General features: G+C 39.2%; 1 protein-coding gene across 1 annotated transcript in view; it reads right to left on the minus strand.

Moving 5' to 3' along the window:
* Positions 1–4321: 4321 nt before the first annotated feature.
* Positions 4322–17921, minus strand: part of SRFBP1 (serum response factor binding protein 1) — a 69340-nt gene continuing 55740 nt past the window's right edge. Inside the window, exons 5-8 of the mRNA XM_061346054.1 lie at positions 8040–8121; positions 6153–6888; positions 5827–5864; positions 4322–5093 (exon numbers count right to left, since the gene is read on the minus strand). Of these exons, the coding sequence (XP_061202038.1) occupies positions 4906–5093; positions 5827–5864; positions 6153–6888; positions 8040–8121 (1044 nt within the window). The 3' untranslated portion in view covers positions 4322–4905. The remainder of the gene's footprint in view (positions 5094–5826; positions 5865–6152; positions 6889–8039; positions 8122–17921) is intronic.

The raw sequence follows: 17921 nt of genomic DNA on the forward strand, positions 1-17921 counted from the left end.
GGAGCTAAGAGCTTCAGATTGAAAATTCCTGTAAGTGCTATCCCTGGAGTGCAGAACTCAGTGTGGATCAGAAGCCACGCAAATTCAAAAATGCAGTAAAAATTAATACAGTTACTGAAGAAAGTATATTCAAATTTATTGAAAATAAAGCATCTCCTAGTTTTCAAGTATCTTCTACCTGCTATTCTACTATCTCATTTTCACATTAGATCGCCTGCCTGGTATCGTAACATATCGTCACCAGTCAACAATTACAAAGCAGCCAAGCACCTTCAATTAAGAAAGTATTGCTGTATCTGAATTTTCAGTCAAACCCTATTTCTCCTGATCTAAACAGTCAATAAAAACTGATGAAAATTTATGCCTGTTGAGGTATCTTTAAACTGGTGTTACCAATAGTGCACCTCTCCTTCTCTAAAAAAAATAAACAAAGGAAGAGTGGGATTGAGTGCACCCTCCGCAAGTTTGCCAATGACACCAAGCTGCCTGGTTGGGTTGATACGCTGGAGGGAAGGAATGCCATCCAGAGGGACCTTGAAATGCTTGTGAGGTGGGCTGATGCCAACCTCATGAAGTTTAACCATGACAAGTGCAAGGTCCTACACCTGGGTCAGAGCAATCCCAGGCACAGCTACAGGCTGGGCAGAGAAAAGATTCAGAGCAGCCCTGCTGAGAAGGACTTGGGGGTGTTTGTCTATGAGAAAATGAACATGAGCCAGCAGTGTGCGCTTGCAGCCCAGAAAGCCAACCGTATCCTGGGCTGCATCAAAAGGAGTGTGACCAGCAGGTTGAAGGAGGTGATTCTGCCCCTCTACTCTGCTCTTGGGAGTATTGTGTGCAGTTCTGGTGTCCTCAACATAAAAAGGACATGGAACTGTTGGAACAAGTCCAGAGGAGGGCCACAAGAATGATCAGGGGACTGGAACACCTCCCATATGAAGACAGGTTGAGAAAGTTGGGGCTGTTCAGCCTGGAGAAGAGAAGGCTGTGTGGAGACCTCATAGCAGCCTTTCAGTATCTGAAGGGGGGCTATAGGAATGCTGTGGAGGGACTCTTCATTAGGGGCTGTAGTGATAGAACAAGGGGTAACGGGTTAAAAGTTAAACAGGGGAAGTTTAGATCGGATATAAGGAGGAAGTTCTTTACTGTGAGGGTGGTTAGGCACTGGAATGGGTTGCCCAGGGAGGTTGTGAATGCTCCATCCCTGGCAGTGTCCAAGGCCAGGTTGGACAGAGCCTTAGGTGGCATGGTTTAGTGTGAGGTGTCCCTGCCCATGGCAGGGGGGTTGGAACTAGATGGTCTTAAGGTCTTTTCCAACCTTAACTATTCTATGATTCTATGAACCAACACATTTAAATCAATATTGATTCTCTTAAAAGACACAGAAAAATCTGAGATTGTTTTGTTAGTTAAGTATGAAGGAAAAAGTAATGCACCTGAAGCAGTCTAGTAGTATCTCACAGTATGTACCCTAGCTGAGAACATTTATTCTACAGTATGGTAGTGGAAAACATGATTCTGTAGGCTTTTTAAATCTAATAATCACAGAATGAAATAACTTTCCATATCACTGTAAAAATAAATGTGTAGACTTTGTGAGAGCTCTGTCTAAACAGTATTTCAGATACAAGTTATATTAAAATCATGCACATACCGAAAATGTTATCTTGATATAATGAGGAGAAAATGTTCTAAACTTTATCAACAACCTCCAAGCAAATTCATTGGGCTTATCAGTTCACAAAAAAATTGCCCAGTTACACATTAAAAATATTATCAAGTCTCAAGCATCACCACTTGTTTGCACAGTGCATTAATGCTGTGATCCAGGTGAGTCACTAAGCACCAGCTAGAAGTAGTAGTAACCCATTAAAATATGAAGCAATGCTAGTTACCTGATCTATCTTCTCTCATTCATGTTTAGTGATGTTATCTTTTTTTCTTTTCTTTAAAGTAAGAGCTCAGAAGTGCTTTAGAAGATGAAAACAGAAGTTTTGGTAAGTCAGGTTTCCTTCAGGAAGAATTCTATGGCCACAAATTACAGCTGTAAGAATGGAGTAAGGAACTTGCTAAAATGCCAAGATAAACCAATGCTCCTAGATCTCTAAGCACATGCTAGAAAGTACTTTAGAACATAGGCTCTTCCCCTCCACCTCCTGCCCTCAAACTATTTGGAATCTCCAAATGTTTGGTATTTAATGTGAATCAACTCTTGCATTAGGGCACTCATCTGCTTAAAGAAAGATAAGCTGTCCATGACAAACTGTATTATAAGTGATGACATGTACACCAAAAGAATTTTTTCTTGCCTTTTATTGGAACCAGGTAAGTCACATGCCAAACATTTGTTTGGCATAGGTAAGTAAATACTTATTTATTGAAAGGCATAAGGATTAGCATCTGGAAAACTTAAAAAGTATAGAGCAGGTAAATGCATGACTTTTTCCACAAAATACGATCCTTTCCTACAAAACCACAGTACAAATGTTTCCATGTTTAATTTTGAAGTTTCTGGCCTTACATCTTGTTCCATATGGTACAGTGAAAATAAAAATAACAAAAACCATGGGAAATGGAAGGTTATTTGAATTTCTGATTCCTCTGAGCAGCAATGGCATTCAGGAGGAGAATAACACGTATACTGACATCTGTTTAGGGTGCAGGAAAGCAAGCCTAACTGAGTGGGGCAAACACATGACTAGGTAATAATACAAAGTGGACCGACTGGAACATTTAGCCTTCAAGAATTTAACATATGATGACAGAATGAGCAGAAATTGCTGGACTATAAATATTAATATGCAAAGTCTGTAAGGGGGAGAGATAGCAGTGGCCATACCAGCAACAGAGTAACACTTTACATTAAAACAACTAAAGTAGGTTTGGCCATTTGACTCTTACATGATCCCAAGTGGAATACACTGGGCCATTACATAGTGAATACAAGTTTTAGACACATCCAGTAACTCCCCTACGGAGCCACTCAGGGTTAGGGAGTCATTGCTTGACTTTGTCCTAATCCTACATACCACAAGGACTAGATGAGGTAGGAAGAGACCTCTGGATATCATTTAGTTCAAACCCACTGTCCAAGCAAGGTCACCTCAAGACAGTTACCCAGGACTGCATCCAGTCATGTTCCAAGTATCTTCAAGGATGGAGACACCACAGTCCTTCTGGGCACCTGTGCCAGTGCTCTGTTGCCCTCACAGAGAGTTTTTCTTGTGTAAGCAGAATTTCTTGTATTTCAATTTGTGATCAGTGCCTCTTGTCCTGCCACTCAATAGCACTGAGAAGAGTCTGTCTTGATCTTCTTTACACTGCTCGCTGCCCCCATATTTACACACATTGATAAGATCCCCCCCCCCCCCCCCCCCCGAGGCCCCTCTTCTGAACAGTCTCAGTTCTCTCAGCTTCTAATAGTATGTCATATACTTGATGGCCTTAATCATCTTGGTCACCCTTTGCTGGACTTGTTCCAGTCTGTCCTTGTCCCTTGTATACTGGTGAGCTCAGAACTGGACCAAGCACTTCAGATGTGGCCTCACCAGTGTTGAGTATAGAGTAAGGATCACCTCCCTTGTCCTGCTGGCCACACCCTTTCCAATGCAGCCCAGGAGGCTGCTGGCCTTCTTTGCCAAGACATTGAAAAAAATTTTTTTTGAAGGACTTCTACACCTTCAGGGATTATAGATTCCGTAAGTGTCCATGGATTTAACAGCAGACAAACTGGCAAAAAAGAAATTCATTGACAATTAATAAACACAATAAGCTACAATATCACAAGATGTCCCTGAACAAAACTGTAAGCTTGATGAGTTGGATGTGGATGATGTACTGTGCACTTCCTCTATCCCTAATGCTTAAAGCATCCCTTTTTGACTGTTGAAGCTATTAGGTTAGAAAGACCTCTGGGTCTGATGTAGGACTGTTCTTAGGCATTATAGAATGCAGTTACTTACCAAATTTCTGGATTAATTTATGAACAATAGAAGTTTATAAAAGATGGAAGATTACGTAAATAAACAACACTGTTAAAAATTACCAGTTCAGAACTTGTTTCAGTTAAGTGGTGGGAAAAGCCCCTAAAGAAAAATTCAGTGAAGATTTTACCTCATATCCCAATTAAAAGAACTCCCAAACTCAGAATGGCACTTAAGTGAAATGTTTCTTAGTGTAAAAAGACCCTTCAGTTTTTTAACGTTCTTTCAGAAACTGCAGGACAGAGATGCTGGAGTATCCAGATACATCCATCAGGGCAACAGTATTACAGATACTCTTTCGATTCTTCAAATCAGCAATATAATCAAAGGACAGAGAGGACAATTTTACAGGCCACTATTTTATTGCTCTCCAGAAATTTTCATATCACACGTACCACTGACCAGTTTTTCCAGATACCTGATATATTCATGTTTTGTAAAGTCTGTTTAAGAATCTCTTACTTTCAACTGCATCGGTTGAGATGTACTTGATAATACAGGTCTAGGATAATCACCTAAATACTTTGTATTTTCTCCTCTCTTGACATTCAAGTCCTTGCATAGTTCAAAGCACATTTTTACACTAAGAAAAAGCTCCAGAGAAACTGTACTATTCTTACAGGAAACAAAATTATGTTCCTAAAAACCATTCATTCATGTTAGGGTGTACTTCATAAATGGTGGCACTATGTAATGGGACTTATGAACCAGCAACAAATAATACACATTAATCAACAGTCCATTGAATAAATGAAGCAATCTTCATTATTAACAGATGGTAAGTTCTAGCAGTTGCTGTTTTATAGGTTGCAAAGGATAAGGACAGTATAGTAAAAGTGTTCAAACAGCAGTTGTTACAAGAAAATACCATGGGTTGCAAATCTGCAAGAATCTTCTTTCAAAATGTTAATTTACATATAGTTTAGTCATCAAATTTAATCTTTTTTCCTTGGAATGCTGTAATTTGAGACATTTGTTCCTTGCGTCTCTTGCTTGCTTCCCACGATGGATGAAGAGGCTGCTCCAAAAATGCTTTCTTATTGTCACATTTAACACCTGCAGCTTTTACAAATGGTTGCTTCTTGAGCTGTGGTTCCTTTTTATAAAGAGCTGTGCAAGAAGTACAAAATAAAATGGTAACTATATAATGAACCTTCATGAAAATATGCTAAAACTACCTTGGAACTGCAGGTATTCTGAACAATTTCTTAATGAGCCATGGGGAACACATTTTTCTGAATGTTCACAGCAACGTTTCCTCACCTTGCAGCCCAGTAAATCATCACTTGGTAGACTGCAGATAGTTAAGATTTGTTATTACCAACTACATTAAAAATTTGTGTAGACCAATATTCAGCAGTCTCAACTCTCTTCTTCACATAAACCAATGAGATATTACACAGTGTAACTCAGTATGACTGAAATGATACCCTTCAGCCAATGAATTAAAAAATGGTACCATATACTATAAATGGAATAAAATACTGAAGGAGCTACTGAAGGAATTACTCAAGAGATAAACTACTTGTTGAATATCATAATCTGGCACCTTTTCCTGTGCATGGGTAACACTAACTACTTAACATGAAGTCAGACAGGAAGGGACTTTCCCGTGTAAACCCTACTTTAAGTACGCCTAATATTCAAAAACAGGTAATAGCAAACAATACCAACAGATTAATATGAAAGCTCAACAATTCGACTACCTTAACAACAAACGTTAAAATGTGTGCTACAAAACTGAAATAAAACAAAACCCAACCTATCATGATTACACTGCAGAGGCAACAAAATCTCAAGATGTTTTTACTCTTACAACTTTACCAGGTTAAGTAATACATACCTGTTCTTTCATTTTTGTGAGGCTGGTCTTTCGTATTTCTAAAAATAAAAAGAGAATTTAGGATTTTTCAAGTCTTGTAAGATAAGAAACACTTGTGACTAAAGAACTTTCATCACCAAAACACTCATGCAATTACTTTTCCAGCATAATGTGCAAAACCACTTATATATCAATTTCTCTTTGTTAATAAAAAGCAAAAATAGAAGTATTTACTTAGGTCTCTTCAGGAATCCTTCTTATTTGGGAAGGGCTACTAAAAATCACAATCATCCGTATTACTGGGAAGAAAGGAGGGAATAGAGAACATAACAATGAGAAAAAATTACCTTCTCTTTTGAGATTTCTGATTAGAGGCAGACAAAGAACTGCAGAACACTGATTCTAGCTTGCTTGCTTTTGCATGTGGCTTTCCTTCTTCCATGATCAAATCTTGCTCTGCCCTAGCCACTGTGCTCTTTTCTTTCTTCACTATGTTCTTCTGAAGTCCATCCTTTGCTTTTACTGAAGAAAGAGCAGTAACTGCTGATAACTTTTTCTTTCTTTTTACTTTGCCAATGAAGAAATCATCATTGCTGTCACTGTCAGAATCTGATGACTGGTTATAAAACCTCTCTTCAGTACTATCATCAAAGTACTCCTCTTCACTAGGATGTTTCTGGTCTCTATCATCATTAATTTTTATTGCATTTAATTTGTTCAAGCTTCTATTTTCTTTCCTTGTTTGATAGCCAAGTTTCCTTTCCATTTTATTCTGGCCGACTGCTTGCATTTCTACTGCCTGAAATGAAGATTTTTCTAGAACATATGCTCTCTTAATTTCTACAGCTTTCTGCTCAGACTCAGTCTCACAAGGCTCTTCAGCAACCTCATCAGTTCCTACGTTCATACTATTTTTTCTTTTGTGTTCACATCCTTGCTGTTTTTGAGCTAGTTTAAGAGCCTGGTCATCCACAATGTTACTGAAATGTTGCACTGATTTAGGCTCTTCTTCCGACGTAGCCTTTTTCGAATGAGTGGCTTTGTCTGGGTTCTTTCTTGCATCCTTAAAAGCTTTTACAGCAGCTATACAAAGGACAGAAGGAAAATCTTTTGTTGCAGCTACACGTGAGTTTATGTATATTATTTTAATATAATAAAACACTTTTTCAAGTTAAATATGTTCCATAAGATAAGCAGAAATGGAATTTCCTTATCAATCATTTACTGAACACATGGGACAAGAAATACCTTAGAGTCAAGCTGTGTCAAGGGAGGTTTAGACTGAATATTAGGAAAAATTTCTTTACAGAGGGTGATAAGGCATTGGAACTGGATGCACAGGGCAGCAATGGGGTCACTGACCGTGGAAATGTTCACGAACCATGAAGAAGCCCTTAGGGACATGGTTTAGAGGTGGACTTGGCAGTCCTGGGGTAATGGTTGGACTTTATGATCTTAAAAGTCTTTTCCAACCTAGCTGAGTCTATGATTGATTCTAAAGATATTCCAGGTACAGGGTGGTCAAGAAAAGCCAGGAAGCAAATGTGAATTTATCTGCAACTGAATACACTGTTAAACTTGGGTTTAACTGTGAGCTCTTCCATCAGCAAATAATCTGCAGCTGATAATTCTTTGCATGTAAAAACTGAAAACAAATAGTAAATAAATTGCTCAGATGTAATGAAATGGGTATTTGCACCTGACCCTTTTTCAACATCAATTTTAGTTGGAAAATTTGAGTTTAAAGAGAACAGGAGATAACCTAAAGAACCAAGACAGATTCCCTAAGGATTCTGGGGACAGTTTCCAGGGAAGTTTAAGGGAATCATTGCAAAACCTTTTAGCTGCTTTTGGGAACCCAGCTGTAATGCTCCTTTTGCCTTTTTATCTGCATGTTACTGTGCTTACTGCCAATTCAGTCTTATTTAATTTAGAGATACTCTGTTATATCCACTAAATTTTTAGAGTTTTTTCAGTTCCCATTATAAGCCCTACTTATCAGGTCCTGTACTACTAAATGTCATATAGCATACTGTCATGAATAAACTCATTTTAATCAATGTAAATGACTATAAGCTTGTAACACTTGGTTCAACGCAGCTAGTCATGGTAATTACTGCAGATGTTATTTAGTTTTCTTTTCATACTGGTTGTTCATGTCAGGAATATATAGGAACAAGGTAACGCACTAGTAAGCTACTGAAGTCATAAACAAGTAATGTAATATTTCATACCTTTAAGTTCAACAAATCTGGGTTTCAAGGTGGGGTGTGTTGCAAGTCTTGCAATGGCTCGCTCTGTTGCAGTACAATTTGGCTTTACAAAATAAATTCAAAGGCACAAAGTCAATAAAACGGTGGATACTTATGCAGGTCTGTATCAGTTATGCTACAATACATACTAATGTGATTCTGGACTATTAACTAAACAAGAGGAAAGGCTTATGACACTGTAATATTTGATTTTTTTTTTCATTCTAAATGAGGAAAAATGTGACTGCCCAAATACTGGCAGAAATGTAGCACACATGTAAGCAAACCTGTTATTTCTCAGGTACTGAATATGGGTAATGTGATTTTTATTTTAAAAGCATAACAGACACATCTTTCAGAGCTAACACACTGACTTTACATTCACTGTTTCTTGTACACGCAAAGCAAATTCATGAACCCACTGAATAAAGAACACCATAGTGGTAGAAGACATTCTGCATGAAAGACTACAAGCAGCTTGCAAGAAGAGCAATATGAATGCCATGAAAATAGACAAAATGACATCAGGTTTTGAAGAAATACACATTAAACATGTTTAAGAGGCAATGCCTAACCTGATCTTTTAGACAAACAATTCTGAATTTGATGTGGCAGAATACCAAAACTTTTTTAGCCCGATTCAAACAAATATGATCTTCACGCTTTAATTTGAAAAAAAAGGAGAAAAGTAGGAATTGCTTCTGTCTGACTTTTCCTTTTATATATTAGAAGTCACAGGTATGGCACATTATGAAACCTACCTCATTTTCAGATTGTCATCACTCTGCTTAAAGAACAACATGAGAGGTATTTAAGACTTTTCCAAAGACAGCTATGTTGTCTTTTTTTCAAGGGAGGGAAAGGAGGTGTAACAGGTTTGTAAACACAAACTTAGCAGGAAGATTTCTTTAAGCTTCCAGTGGAATTCTTTCGGAAAGAGGAGAAAAAACACACCTTTCTCCTTTTCTCCTACTGGTACTATGATGGATATATTTCTCAACTGTTGCTACCTGTGATTTGAGCCATATGCTGCAGTAAGTACCACAGCAGAGGCCACACAAACCAACAGCTGACAAGTCTCATAAAGAACCAGGTAAGAGCCCTGTGACCCAACCTGAGCTGATTTTGCTGCCCAACAACTCAGCAGAACCTGTTACCTCTCCTGCCCTCAACAAACACTGCAACTGATGAGCCCAAGTCACAGGTATGTAAACAGCAGGAAATAAAGGGTGGAGATTGCACAGGCTTTGCCTTGGGAAGGAGGTAACTTTCTCCATAATGGCCAAGAAGGTGCTGTGCTTTGGATTTGTGACTAAAGCATTTTAGAGTTGATAATGTAGAGAAATGAAGGATACTGATCACTTAGCATGATTGACTTAGTGTAAGTAGCTATAGGTACTCAAGCCTTAGGCTGCAGGCTGTAAACTTTCACCTAGATATGCTGAACTCTAACCTAGTTAAGTAAAAGGAGGCCCCAGAGCTGGTTCATGGTGGAATGTAAGGAAGCGAGGAAAGCCACTACACTTGTCAGCAGAAGGTACACTCTTCCAGAGAAGAAATCACCTGCCTGGAGTGAATGAAGGGACCCACTTAGGAACAGAAAGACCCCAGACCTTAATATTACTCTGTCTGGAACTGTCACAAGAGCAGTGGGTAGTTTAGATTATAAGGGTATAACTGCCCTTACATGGTTTTCTTTGTTCGCGGTGACTCTACGGAGGCACCCAGCTTGAGCTGTTTCTTACCAACGTACCGAAAAGCTGATTAGTCTGCTTGGGACTCTGCTCAGGGAATCCTGAAGTTGAGTCAAACAGGGAAAAAAGTCTGCATTGAGTGTGCGTGTGTTCGTGCCTATGGAGTCAATACGGGGCACTCATTGGCTCACTAGAGCCACCCACCACAAAGGGACTGTGAGTCCTTGTGGTTAAAGTCTCTGCTGGTATGAATGTGCCTCCTTGATTGTGTGATGAGTCCTTCTTCCCTAACATGTAAGATACCAATGATTTAGTTATTGCTGAGTACGGCTTGCACAACACCAAGGCCTTCTTTGTTTCTCACTCTGCCCTCCCAAAAAGCAGCCAGGGGGAAGGAAACACACCTGGGATAGATGATCTGAACTGACCAAAAGGATATTCCATTCCGTATCAAGCCATGCTCAGCAATAAATGCTCAAAGCAAGAAAAAGGAAATGGGGTATGTTTGTGGTTATGGCATTTGTCTTCTCAAGTAACTGTTAGGTGAAATGAAGCCGTGCTTTCTGTGATGTGGCTAAACATCTAGCTGCTGATGGTAAGTAGTGAATTCATTTCTTATTCTCCTTTGCTTGCACACAGAGTTTTGCTTCACTTATTGAAATGTCTTTATCTCAAGCTACAAATTTTCTGACTTGTGTTGTCTGATGCTATCCCCATCCTGCAGGAGTTGGGTGAGTAAGCAGCTGCTGCTGGGTCTCAGTTGCTGGCTGGGGTCAAACCATGACACAAACACTACCTAATACATCAGCAATGCATGTTTAAGGTAACTGATTTGCTTGACGTAAGATTTCTCAGTGGGGATCTTACTTGTTTGCATGTGCATTTTCTTTCAGCAGAATTATATTTAGTATAAACTTATGTATTCACTGCATAGAGACAGATGGACACTTTGTGCCAACTACTAATTCAAGACAGTCACTTTAAGTGCATTGGTCTGAAGGAAATGGAACAGAAGATCACACTACAGCTACACCAGAGCCAGTACTTCTAAATGCAAAACCATTTAATTGGTTTGCAAAACGTAAACCTTGTTCCTCATCCAATGCAAAGCAAATACCATTTTATTTTTTCTGCTACTGTAGAGCCTACAAAATATACCCAGGGTGTGTCCAATCATATTTCATATTTGGAGTGCAGAGCATCTGAGAAATTTAGTACCTTCCTTTCTCCTGAATTCTCTGCTATTACTATTTCTTCAGGTCAAGAAAAACTGGAAAAAATATTTTCTCTGTAGACTGTCTACAGAACTACGAACACTGGCCAGAGGAGATGGGTAAAAGATGGGTCCATTTCCAAGGACCACAGAGTGGCTTACTTTTGGGCAAGCCTAGCTCTGAGAACTTGAAATCTGAATTTTGATCCCCATGTGACAGGGCTGCAGGCTGCCACCAGATTCCTGGGACAGCAAGCTCACATTTCTAAGATCAAATGGTATTTTCTTTGGAGATTGTTCTATAGCTGGAAAATCTATTTCTGAACTTAATTAATACACTTTTTTCCCTCAGCTACTTCCTGTGGGTTTTGAAAGAATATACCATGAAGTTCAGAAAGCAGCAGCAGCTTCTGTGCAACATCTGGTGTCCCTTAATTTGTGTATTTATAGAAAGGGTTTAAGCTTATACATGCCAATACATATGGAATAACCACATTTTTTCCTTATAGCAAAATACACTATTCACACTGACAGTAGCCAACAAACATACAATATGACACTCACATTCTTTAAAATCTCCCATTTTTCTGCATTTTTGGCACATTCAATGCTCACTTTATTTTTCCTTAAGTATTTTCCAGTGTATAATAACCTTGGCAGAAAATAACACTTAACAGAAAAACATTAGCTATATTTATAACATATACCCTTTCTGCCTCCTACTGTCCCCATTATGTTTAATTACAAAGACACTGGAATCATACACATTTATTTTCAGATGTTCTTGTTACTTCTTGTATTATTTTACACTATTTTTATTTTTTTTTTCACTCAAGAATGTCCTAGGTACTTTCCTTAGGAACTCATTCAGTGTGCAACTAAGGTGCTGCAAAGTGAACAAAGCAACTGAGCATACACAGTCACACTTTTCAGTGAAAAGTTGCAGGCTACATACAGAACCACCTGAAAAGTCAGAGTCTCCTCAAACTTTATCTTGGTAAGTGATGCATTATTTCCCTGTATAGTAGTAAAAATGTCTCTCTATCATCACTGCTATGTTTCATTAAGCTCCATGTAGACATTTAACTGAACTAATTTCACTGTATTTTTAAATCTCTTAAAATGAAAAGGAACCAAAACTGCATAAACAGGCATTCTTCATTCTGAATAGCAGATGTGCTCAGAGAGGCACAAGCCTCAAAACATAACTTGTCAGTCATACCATAATAAAGCAGCAGCTGTATAACTTACTCATGTGCAAACACACATACAAAGACAAAACTGTACTATGTGGCAACGTCTGGGAAGAGAATGGACATTACAAGCTTGCTAAGATAGACTCACAATGCAAGTTTTTAGATATGAAATGGCTCTGAGGGCTGGCAGAACTGGGTAAAAAAACCCAAAAAACAGAAACGAAGTGGCAGTATGATGAAAACCTCAGCAGATGTTTTGTGGATAGTACCTGTTTCATACAACCGCAGGTGATAACAGTGAGAAAAAGAAACTCAAGTGTCTTGTATCGGAGCCTTGGGGCAGGAGTTGATAGGAATACCTTATTACCGTGCTTAAGACGACAGCATCAGGAAAAATAAAAGGTCAGAAGCCTGGGATTAACTTGGGAATATGAAAAGAGACTTAAAATCGTTGGTTCATTCCAGTTACTCTTGATGTTCAAATCTATTTTTGTTTATACCCTCTCTTCTATAATTGTAATGAATAATAGGAAAAAAAAGGCCAGGTTGGATGGGGCTTTGAGCAAGCTCGTCTAGTGGAAGGTGTCCCTGCCCAGGGCAGTGGGCTTGGAACTGGATGATCCTTAAGTCTTAATCTCTTCCAACACAAACGATTTTAAAGAGCTCATACTTCTGTTTTTTTTCAATTGACTTTTGTATGAAAGGGTCTCACCAGCAACAAGACTGCTACTAGAAAAGTGTACCACTACAAAGACTACAACTGTAATTTCAGCTAGGTGAAAGGACAGTCCTGCATCTGCCACTTTAGATCATTGCTCAGTTATTTAAATTAATGACATGCAAATAGGGATGTTCAGGGACCCCACTAACAAATACTCAGTAAAAATGCTATGACACAAAAAGTAACCTTCAATCAAATCACACTCAAGTTCCTAAACTAATGGGAAGTGCAGTTTAATGTTGAGTGTAACAGCCTGATTTTTAAAAAAAAATAAAAAATGGCAGTGATAATGTTAACCAGGGTAAGCATAAAATCCCATAAAAATAAACCCCAGTTCTGGGCCAAAACAAGATATCACCACAATACCCTTTGTAGCAGCTTAGGAAAAGTGACTCTCTACTAAAAAAACCCCAAACAAACAAAAAACCCAAACAAAAAGCCCAACAGAAAATCTGTTAATCCACACATTCCTCCTAGAGCTCTAACTAGTTACAGGTGTCCTTCATAATAGCAGATGTGGTTAATGTGGAGTCACAGGGTAGCTGAAGGTGCCAAATCATGGCTGCCACCCAACTCCATCCCATGACCTCATACTGCTTTGGAATACAACCCTGGAGAAAAGTTACTTTCTGACTGTCAAATGCTGTTAGCTCTCCCCCTTCCTTTATGTCTGTGAGACATACAGCACATGATTTATGGCTATCAGACATGAAGATTTTGTTATGAGAAGCAACTGGTTAATGCTATCACTCATGGTAGCTCTGTTGTCTCTCTGCACCCAACAGCAAGAGATTGTTCGTTGACTGTGTCTTGCTTTGACAATAGAAGGATGGATCAACTAGGAGATGCAGTAAACTGGTCTCTGATAGATACAGCAACAGTTTACAAGTGGGCGGTTCTCCCAAATACTGAAATAACAGAGAACAATCCCACAGTATTCAAAGGAGAGAAACAGCAGCACTAAATGCTTCAGACTCTGCAATGGGAATGGATAGCCCAAACTTGCCAGATTTATAATCAACTTTTACTCAGATTTTACTCAACTTTCCCGATTTTCCACATAAGATCAAAATGATGGTACAGGGGTTATGAAGAAGTAGCTATACATGCCTAATTAACAAGAAAGGTAAGAAGCTCTTACAGCAGTCAATTCTGTATGGATCTTGGGAAATCATGGAAGTTGCAACATTTTTTATTGGGCTATATACAGTTTTTAAAATAGACTGATGAATAATTTCCAGTTGAAGCTAAAATGTATGTCCTAACAGATTCGAAGCCTTTGGAAAAAACCTCAGCAGGATAATGTCTTGTAAAAGAACAAAAGCAGAAAAAACTGAAAATTTCTTACAAAACTTCAAGATACATTAGTAAACCTGAAGTCCCCTTTGGCTTCTTATGATTTTATTTTTTTTTCAACCATTGTTGCAGCTTATATTAATTTATGTTGTTTTCTGTTATGGTGGCAATTCAACCATGAAAATATTTTGGTATTTACCTTTTTTATCTTGCAACCCGTGGTGGGTTAACCCTGGCTGGAGGGCAGGTGCCCACCTAAGCTGCTCTATCACTCTCCTTCTCAGCTGTGCAGAGGTGAGAAAATATAACAAAAGGCTGGTGGGACAAGATAAGGACAGGGAGAGATCATTCACTTATTACCATCACAGGAAAAACAAACTTGACTTGGGGAAAACTTAATTTATTGCCAATAAAATCAGAGGCAGGTAGAGAAAGAAAATCTAAAACACCTTGCCCCCATCCCTCCCTTCTTCACTGGCTCAACTTCATTCCCAAATTCTCTACCTCCTCTGTGCCAGCAGCACATGTGAAAGGGGAATGGGGATTGTGGTCAGTTCATCACACATTATTTCTTCCAGTCCTTCCTTCTCACACTCTTCCCCTGCTCCACTGTGGGTCTCTTCCATGACAAACAGTCCTCCATAAACTTCTTCAACGTGAGCCCTTCTCACAAGCTGCAGTTCCTCATGAACTGCTCCAGTGTGGGCCTCTTCCATGGGATGCAGCCCTTCAGGAATAGGCCTATCCAAGTGTGGGTCCCTGTGAGGTCACAAGTCCTGCAGCAAACCTGCTCCAGCTCAGGCTCCTCTCTCCATGGGGTCACAGCTCCTGCCCAGCACCCTGCTTCAGTGTGGGCTGCTCATGGTGTCACAGCCTCCTTCAGGAATCCCCCTGCTCTGGTGTGGGGTCCTCCATGGGCTGCAGGTGGAATCTGCTTCACCGTGGACCTCCATGGGCTGCAGGGGCACAGCTGCCTCACCATGGGCTGCAGGGGAATCTCTGCTCCAGTGCCTGAAGCACCATCTCAACCTCCTTCTGCACCTGGTGAAGAAAGAGCTTGGTGTCTGCAGAGCTTCTGCTCTCACATATTCCCACTCCTTTCTCTGGCTGCAACCACTTCTGCTCAATAACTTTCTTCCATTATTAAATACATTATCCCAGAGGTGCTCCCACCATTGTTGGTGGTCTCAGCCTTGGCCAGTGGTGGGTCTGACTTGAAGCTGGCTGGCACTGGCTCCATCAGGCATGGAGAAGCTGCTAGCAGCTTCTCAAAGAAGCCACCCTCATAGTCCCTCTGCTACCAAAACCTTTCCGTGCAAACCTCGTATACAGCCGTATGGAAGCTGAAGACCTGTAGCAACATGGTGTGTACGCTGGACAACCTTCTCAAATGCAGAACTGCACACAACAGAAGGCAGAGGTCTGGAGAATCTAACTGACCTTGCATTGACAGCATTAGCACTGACTGTCAATTCATCACAGACCTTCCAGACTCCTGAATCCAGCATCTGGATATTATATTAAGTATAAACTTGTTTCTATCATTGTCTCCTCTAGTTTTAAAATAAGAATTTCTAAACAGACAAAATTCAAACAAAAAACAATCTGTTGCTGTTCTTTGCTGCATGCATGATAAAAAAATAACTACTATCCAAGCACCTGAAAAAGTTCAAAGGCTCTTTAGGAAGCCTAGCACTTTACAAGTATTAGAAGACCATATTTAACTGGAACATAAAATAGTCAATAAAGTTCTTTGGATTACCCTGTCACAACTAATTTAGCCAGCCGTACAAGTGTGAAGTAAATTCCTCATCTTCAGAGAGGTGAAATGGAGAATTTCATCCCGAACTACCACAGGGAACTAGAGCATAGCTTGGCATAAACTCCAGGCCTGTCCAAGTAGAGACTACGTATTTCATCTACTAATTCTTTTCTTCTCTTTATGCATAAAATAATTCCTATAATTGTTTCAAGAAAGAAAAGTCAGAGCAAAAAATTCCAGAATAAAGCAGGCACGAATTCTTAATTATCTCCTCATGGAAAACAGGGTACATTCTAGGTATAAGCTTACAAAACAAGATAGTGGACAACTCAAATGCTAACTCTTCCTTACTTCTTCCAGAACTAGTAAGAAAATGTGTCTATACTATTTGCATAGTTTGGCATCCCACAAAATCAACACACACATTTTTGCAAGAGAAAAATGTTAACTTCTAAAGGTTATGCAAGAGAACATGAAGGGAGCATTGTGCCAACTCCCTCCCCCCCAGCTGTAGTCTAACTCATTGTGACTACAAGCACTGAAACCTCTGCTGGCCTTTGAGACAATTGAAGCATGCTGAACATTACTTCATGCTATGGAAAAAATATGTCTATGATGTGGACAAATCGTACTAAGAAAGTAAACTGGAAAGCTAAACATGATGAAACAGAAAACCTGAAACGGAAAACGTACTTCAGGGGAACAGAAACAAAATGCATCCTGGATAACAGGCGGTAGCTGTGAACAATACAAAGGTCTTTGCTACAAAATTCAGATAGACTTTTTCAGAGAACATAATGAAATTTGGAGGAAAGGTTGTCCATAAATTAGTTTGACAACCACTGTATATCAGATCTGAAACCACAACTGACTGTTGCAGAAAAATGAAGTCCTTTGCTAGTAACTAGCCATCTAGAATGAGGGTCTAGAGACTCAAAATAGGCAGCTGTTTATTTACTTCAAACAGGGAATTATGCTGGCTAATCTCAGAATGAAATTTGAAACAACTACTATTTGGGAAAACATAATTTTAAAGGTTGAGTAATTATTTGTTACAGAAATGAGAGCAGAAACACAGCATAGACCACCCACACTCAGGCAGTGCTGCAAGCCGGGCAGGAAACAGAACTCTCCAAGTTTGCTACAACCTGAATGCATCTGGGCTCCTAAGACCCAGCTGTGAATGATGGGCATGTCCAAAAACTGTGTGGAAGCACATGGTTGTAAATAAATTTGAGGGACACAGGGATGAGCTCCATATTAGTAAAATTATTTAATTGGCCAAGAAGTCGACAGCATTCTGCCTTGGATGAACCTGAGAAGTTTCAGAATTGAGATATCACCAGTTTCTTTATGAAGTCAATCTGATGACAAAACTCTGTACCAAACTTGCAGGGGTGTAATCTTAAGACATCCTTACAATAGTTCAGGTAAAACAGATACTCAAACTGAAATTATCACTTGTCAGATGCAACCTGATACAGCACCATATATATAAGCACATATGAAAGACAGTTTAGAACAGAGAAAATAGACATACTTCAGATCTTCAAATTTAAAACAGAAACACAGCTCCAAAACCAACTAATATTTGAGAGCCTGAAAATGAAACTCCTATTTAATCAGGTATATTTAGGTAATTTATACCATAAAAGATTTATTCCTGCCAACAAACCCTGTCTTTCTCAGAACTTTACATTTACAAACATATATATCACATATATCCATATATAACTATTGTCAGGTGTCAGTGTCTTCAGGTAAAACTCTTGGGAGAGATGTGTGGGAGAGCACTGCTGAAGGATCTTAATATGAAAGCCAGGGATCTGATGACTTAAAAACTTTACAAATGCTGCACACACTAACCAGGGGTAGGCCGTGATACTAAAAACAAGACTGAGTTTTTTGGCATATCACATTGCAATTTATGTGCACAACTGACAACAGATTTCTTTTAATCTATATATTTTTCAGCCACTTTC

Source organism: Neopsephotus bourkii, unplaced genomic scaffold, assembly GCF_033783945.1.
Source record: "Neopsephotus bourkii isolate Nb327-2 ecotype Australia unplaced genomic scaffold, CSIRO-AGI_Nbou_v1 NB_256, whole genome shotgun sequence".
Classification (NCBI taxonomy): Eukaryota; Metazoa; Chordata; class Aves; order Psittaciformes; family Psittacidae; genus Neopsephotus; species Neopsephotus bourkii.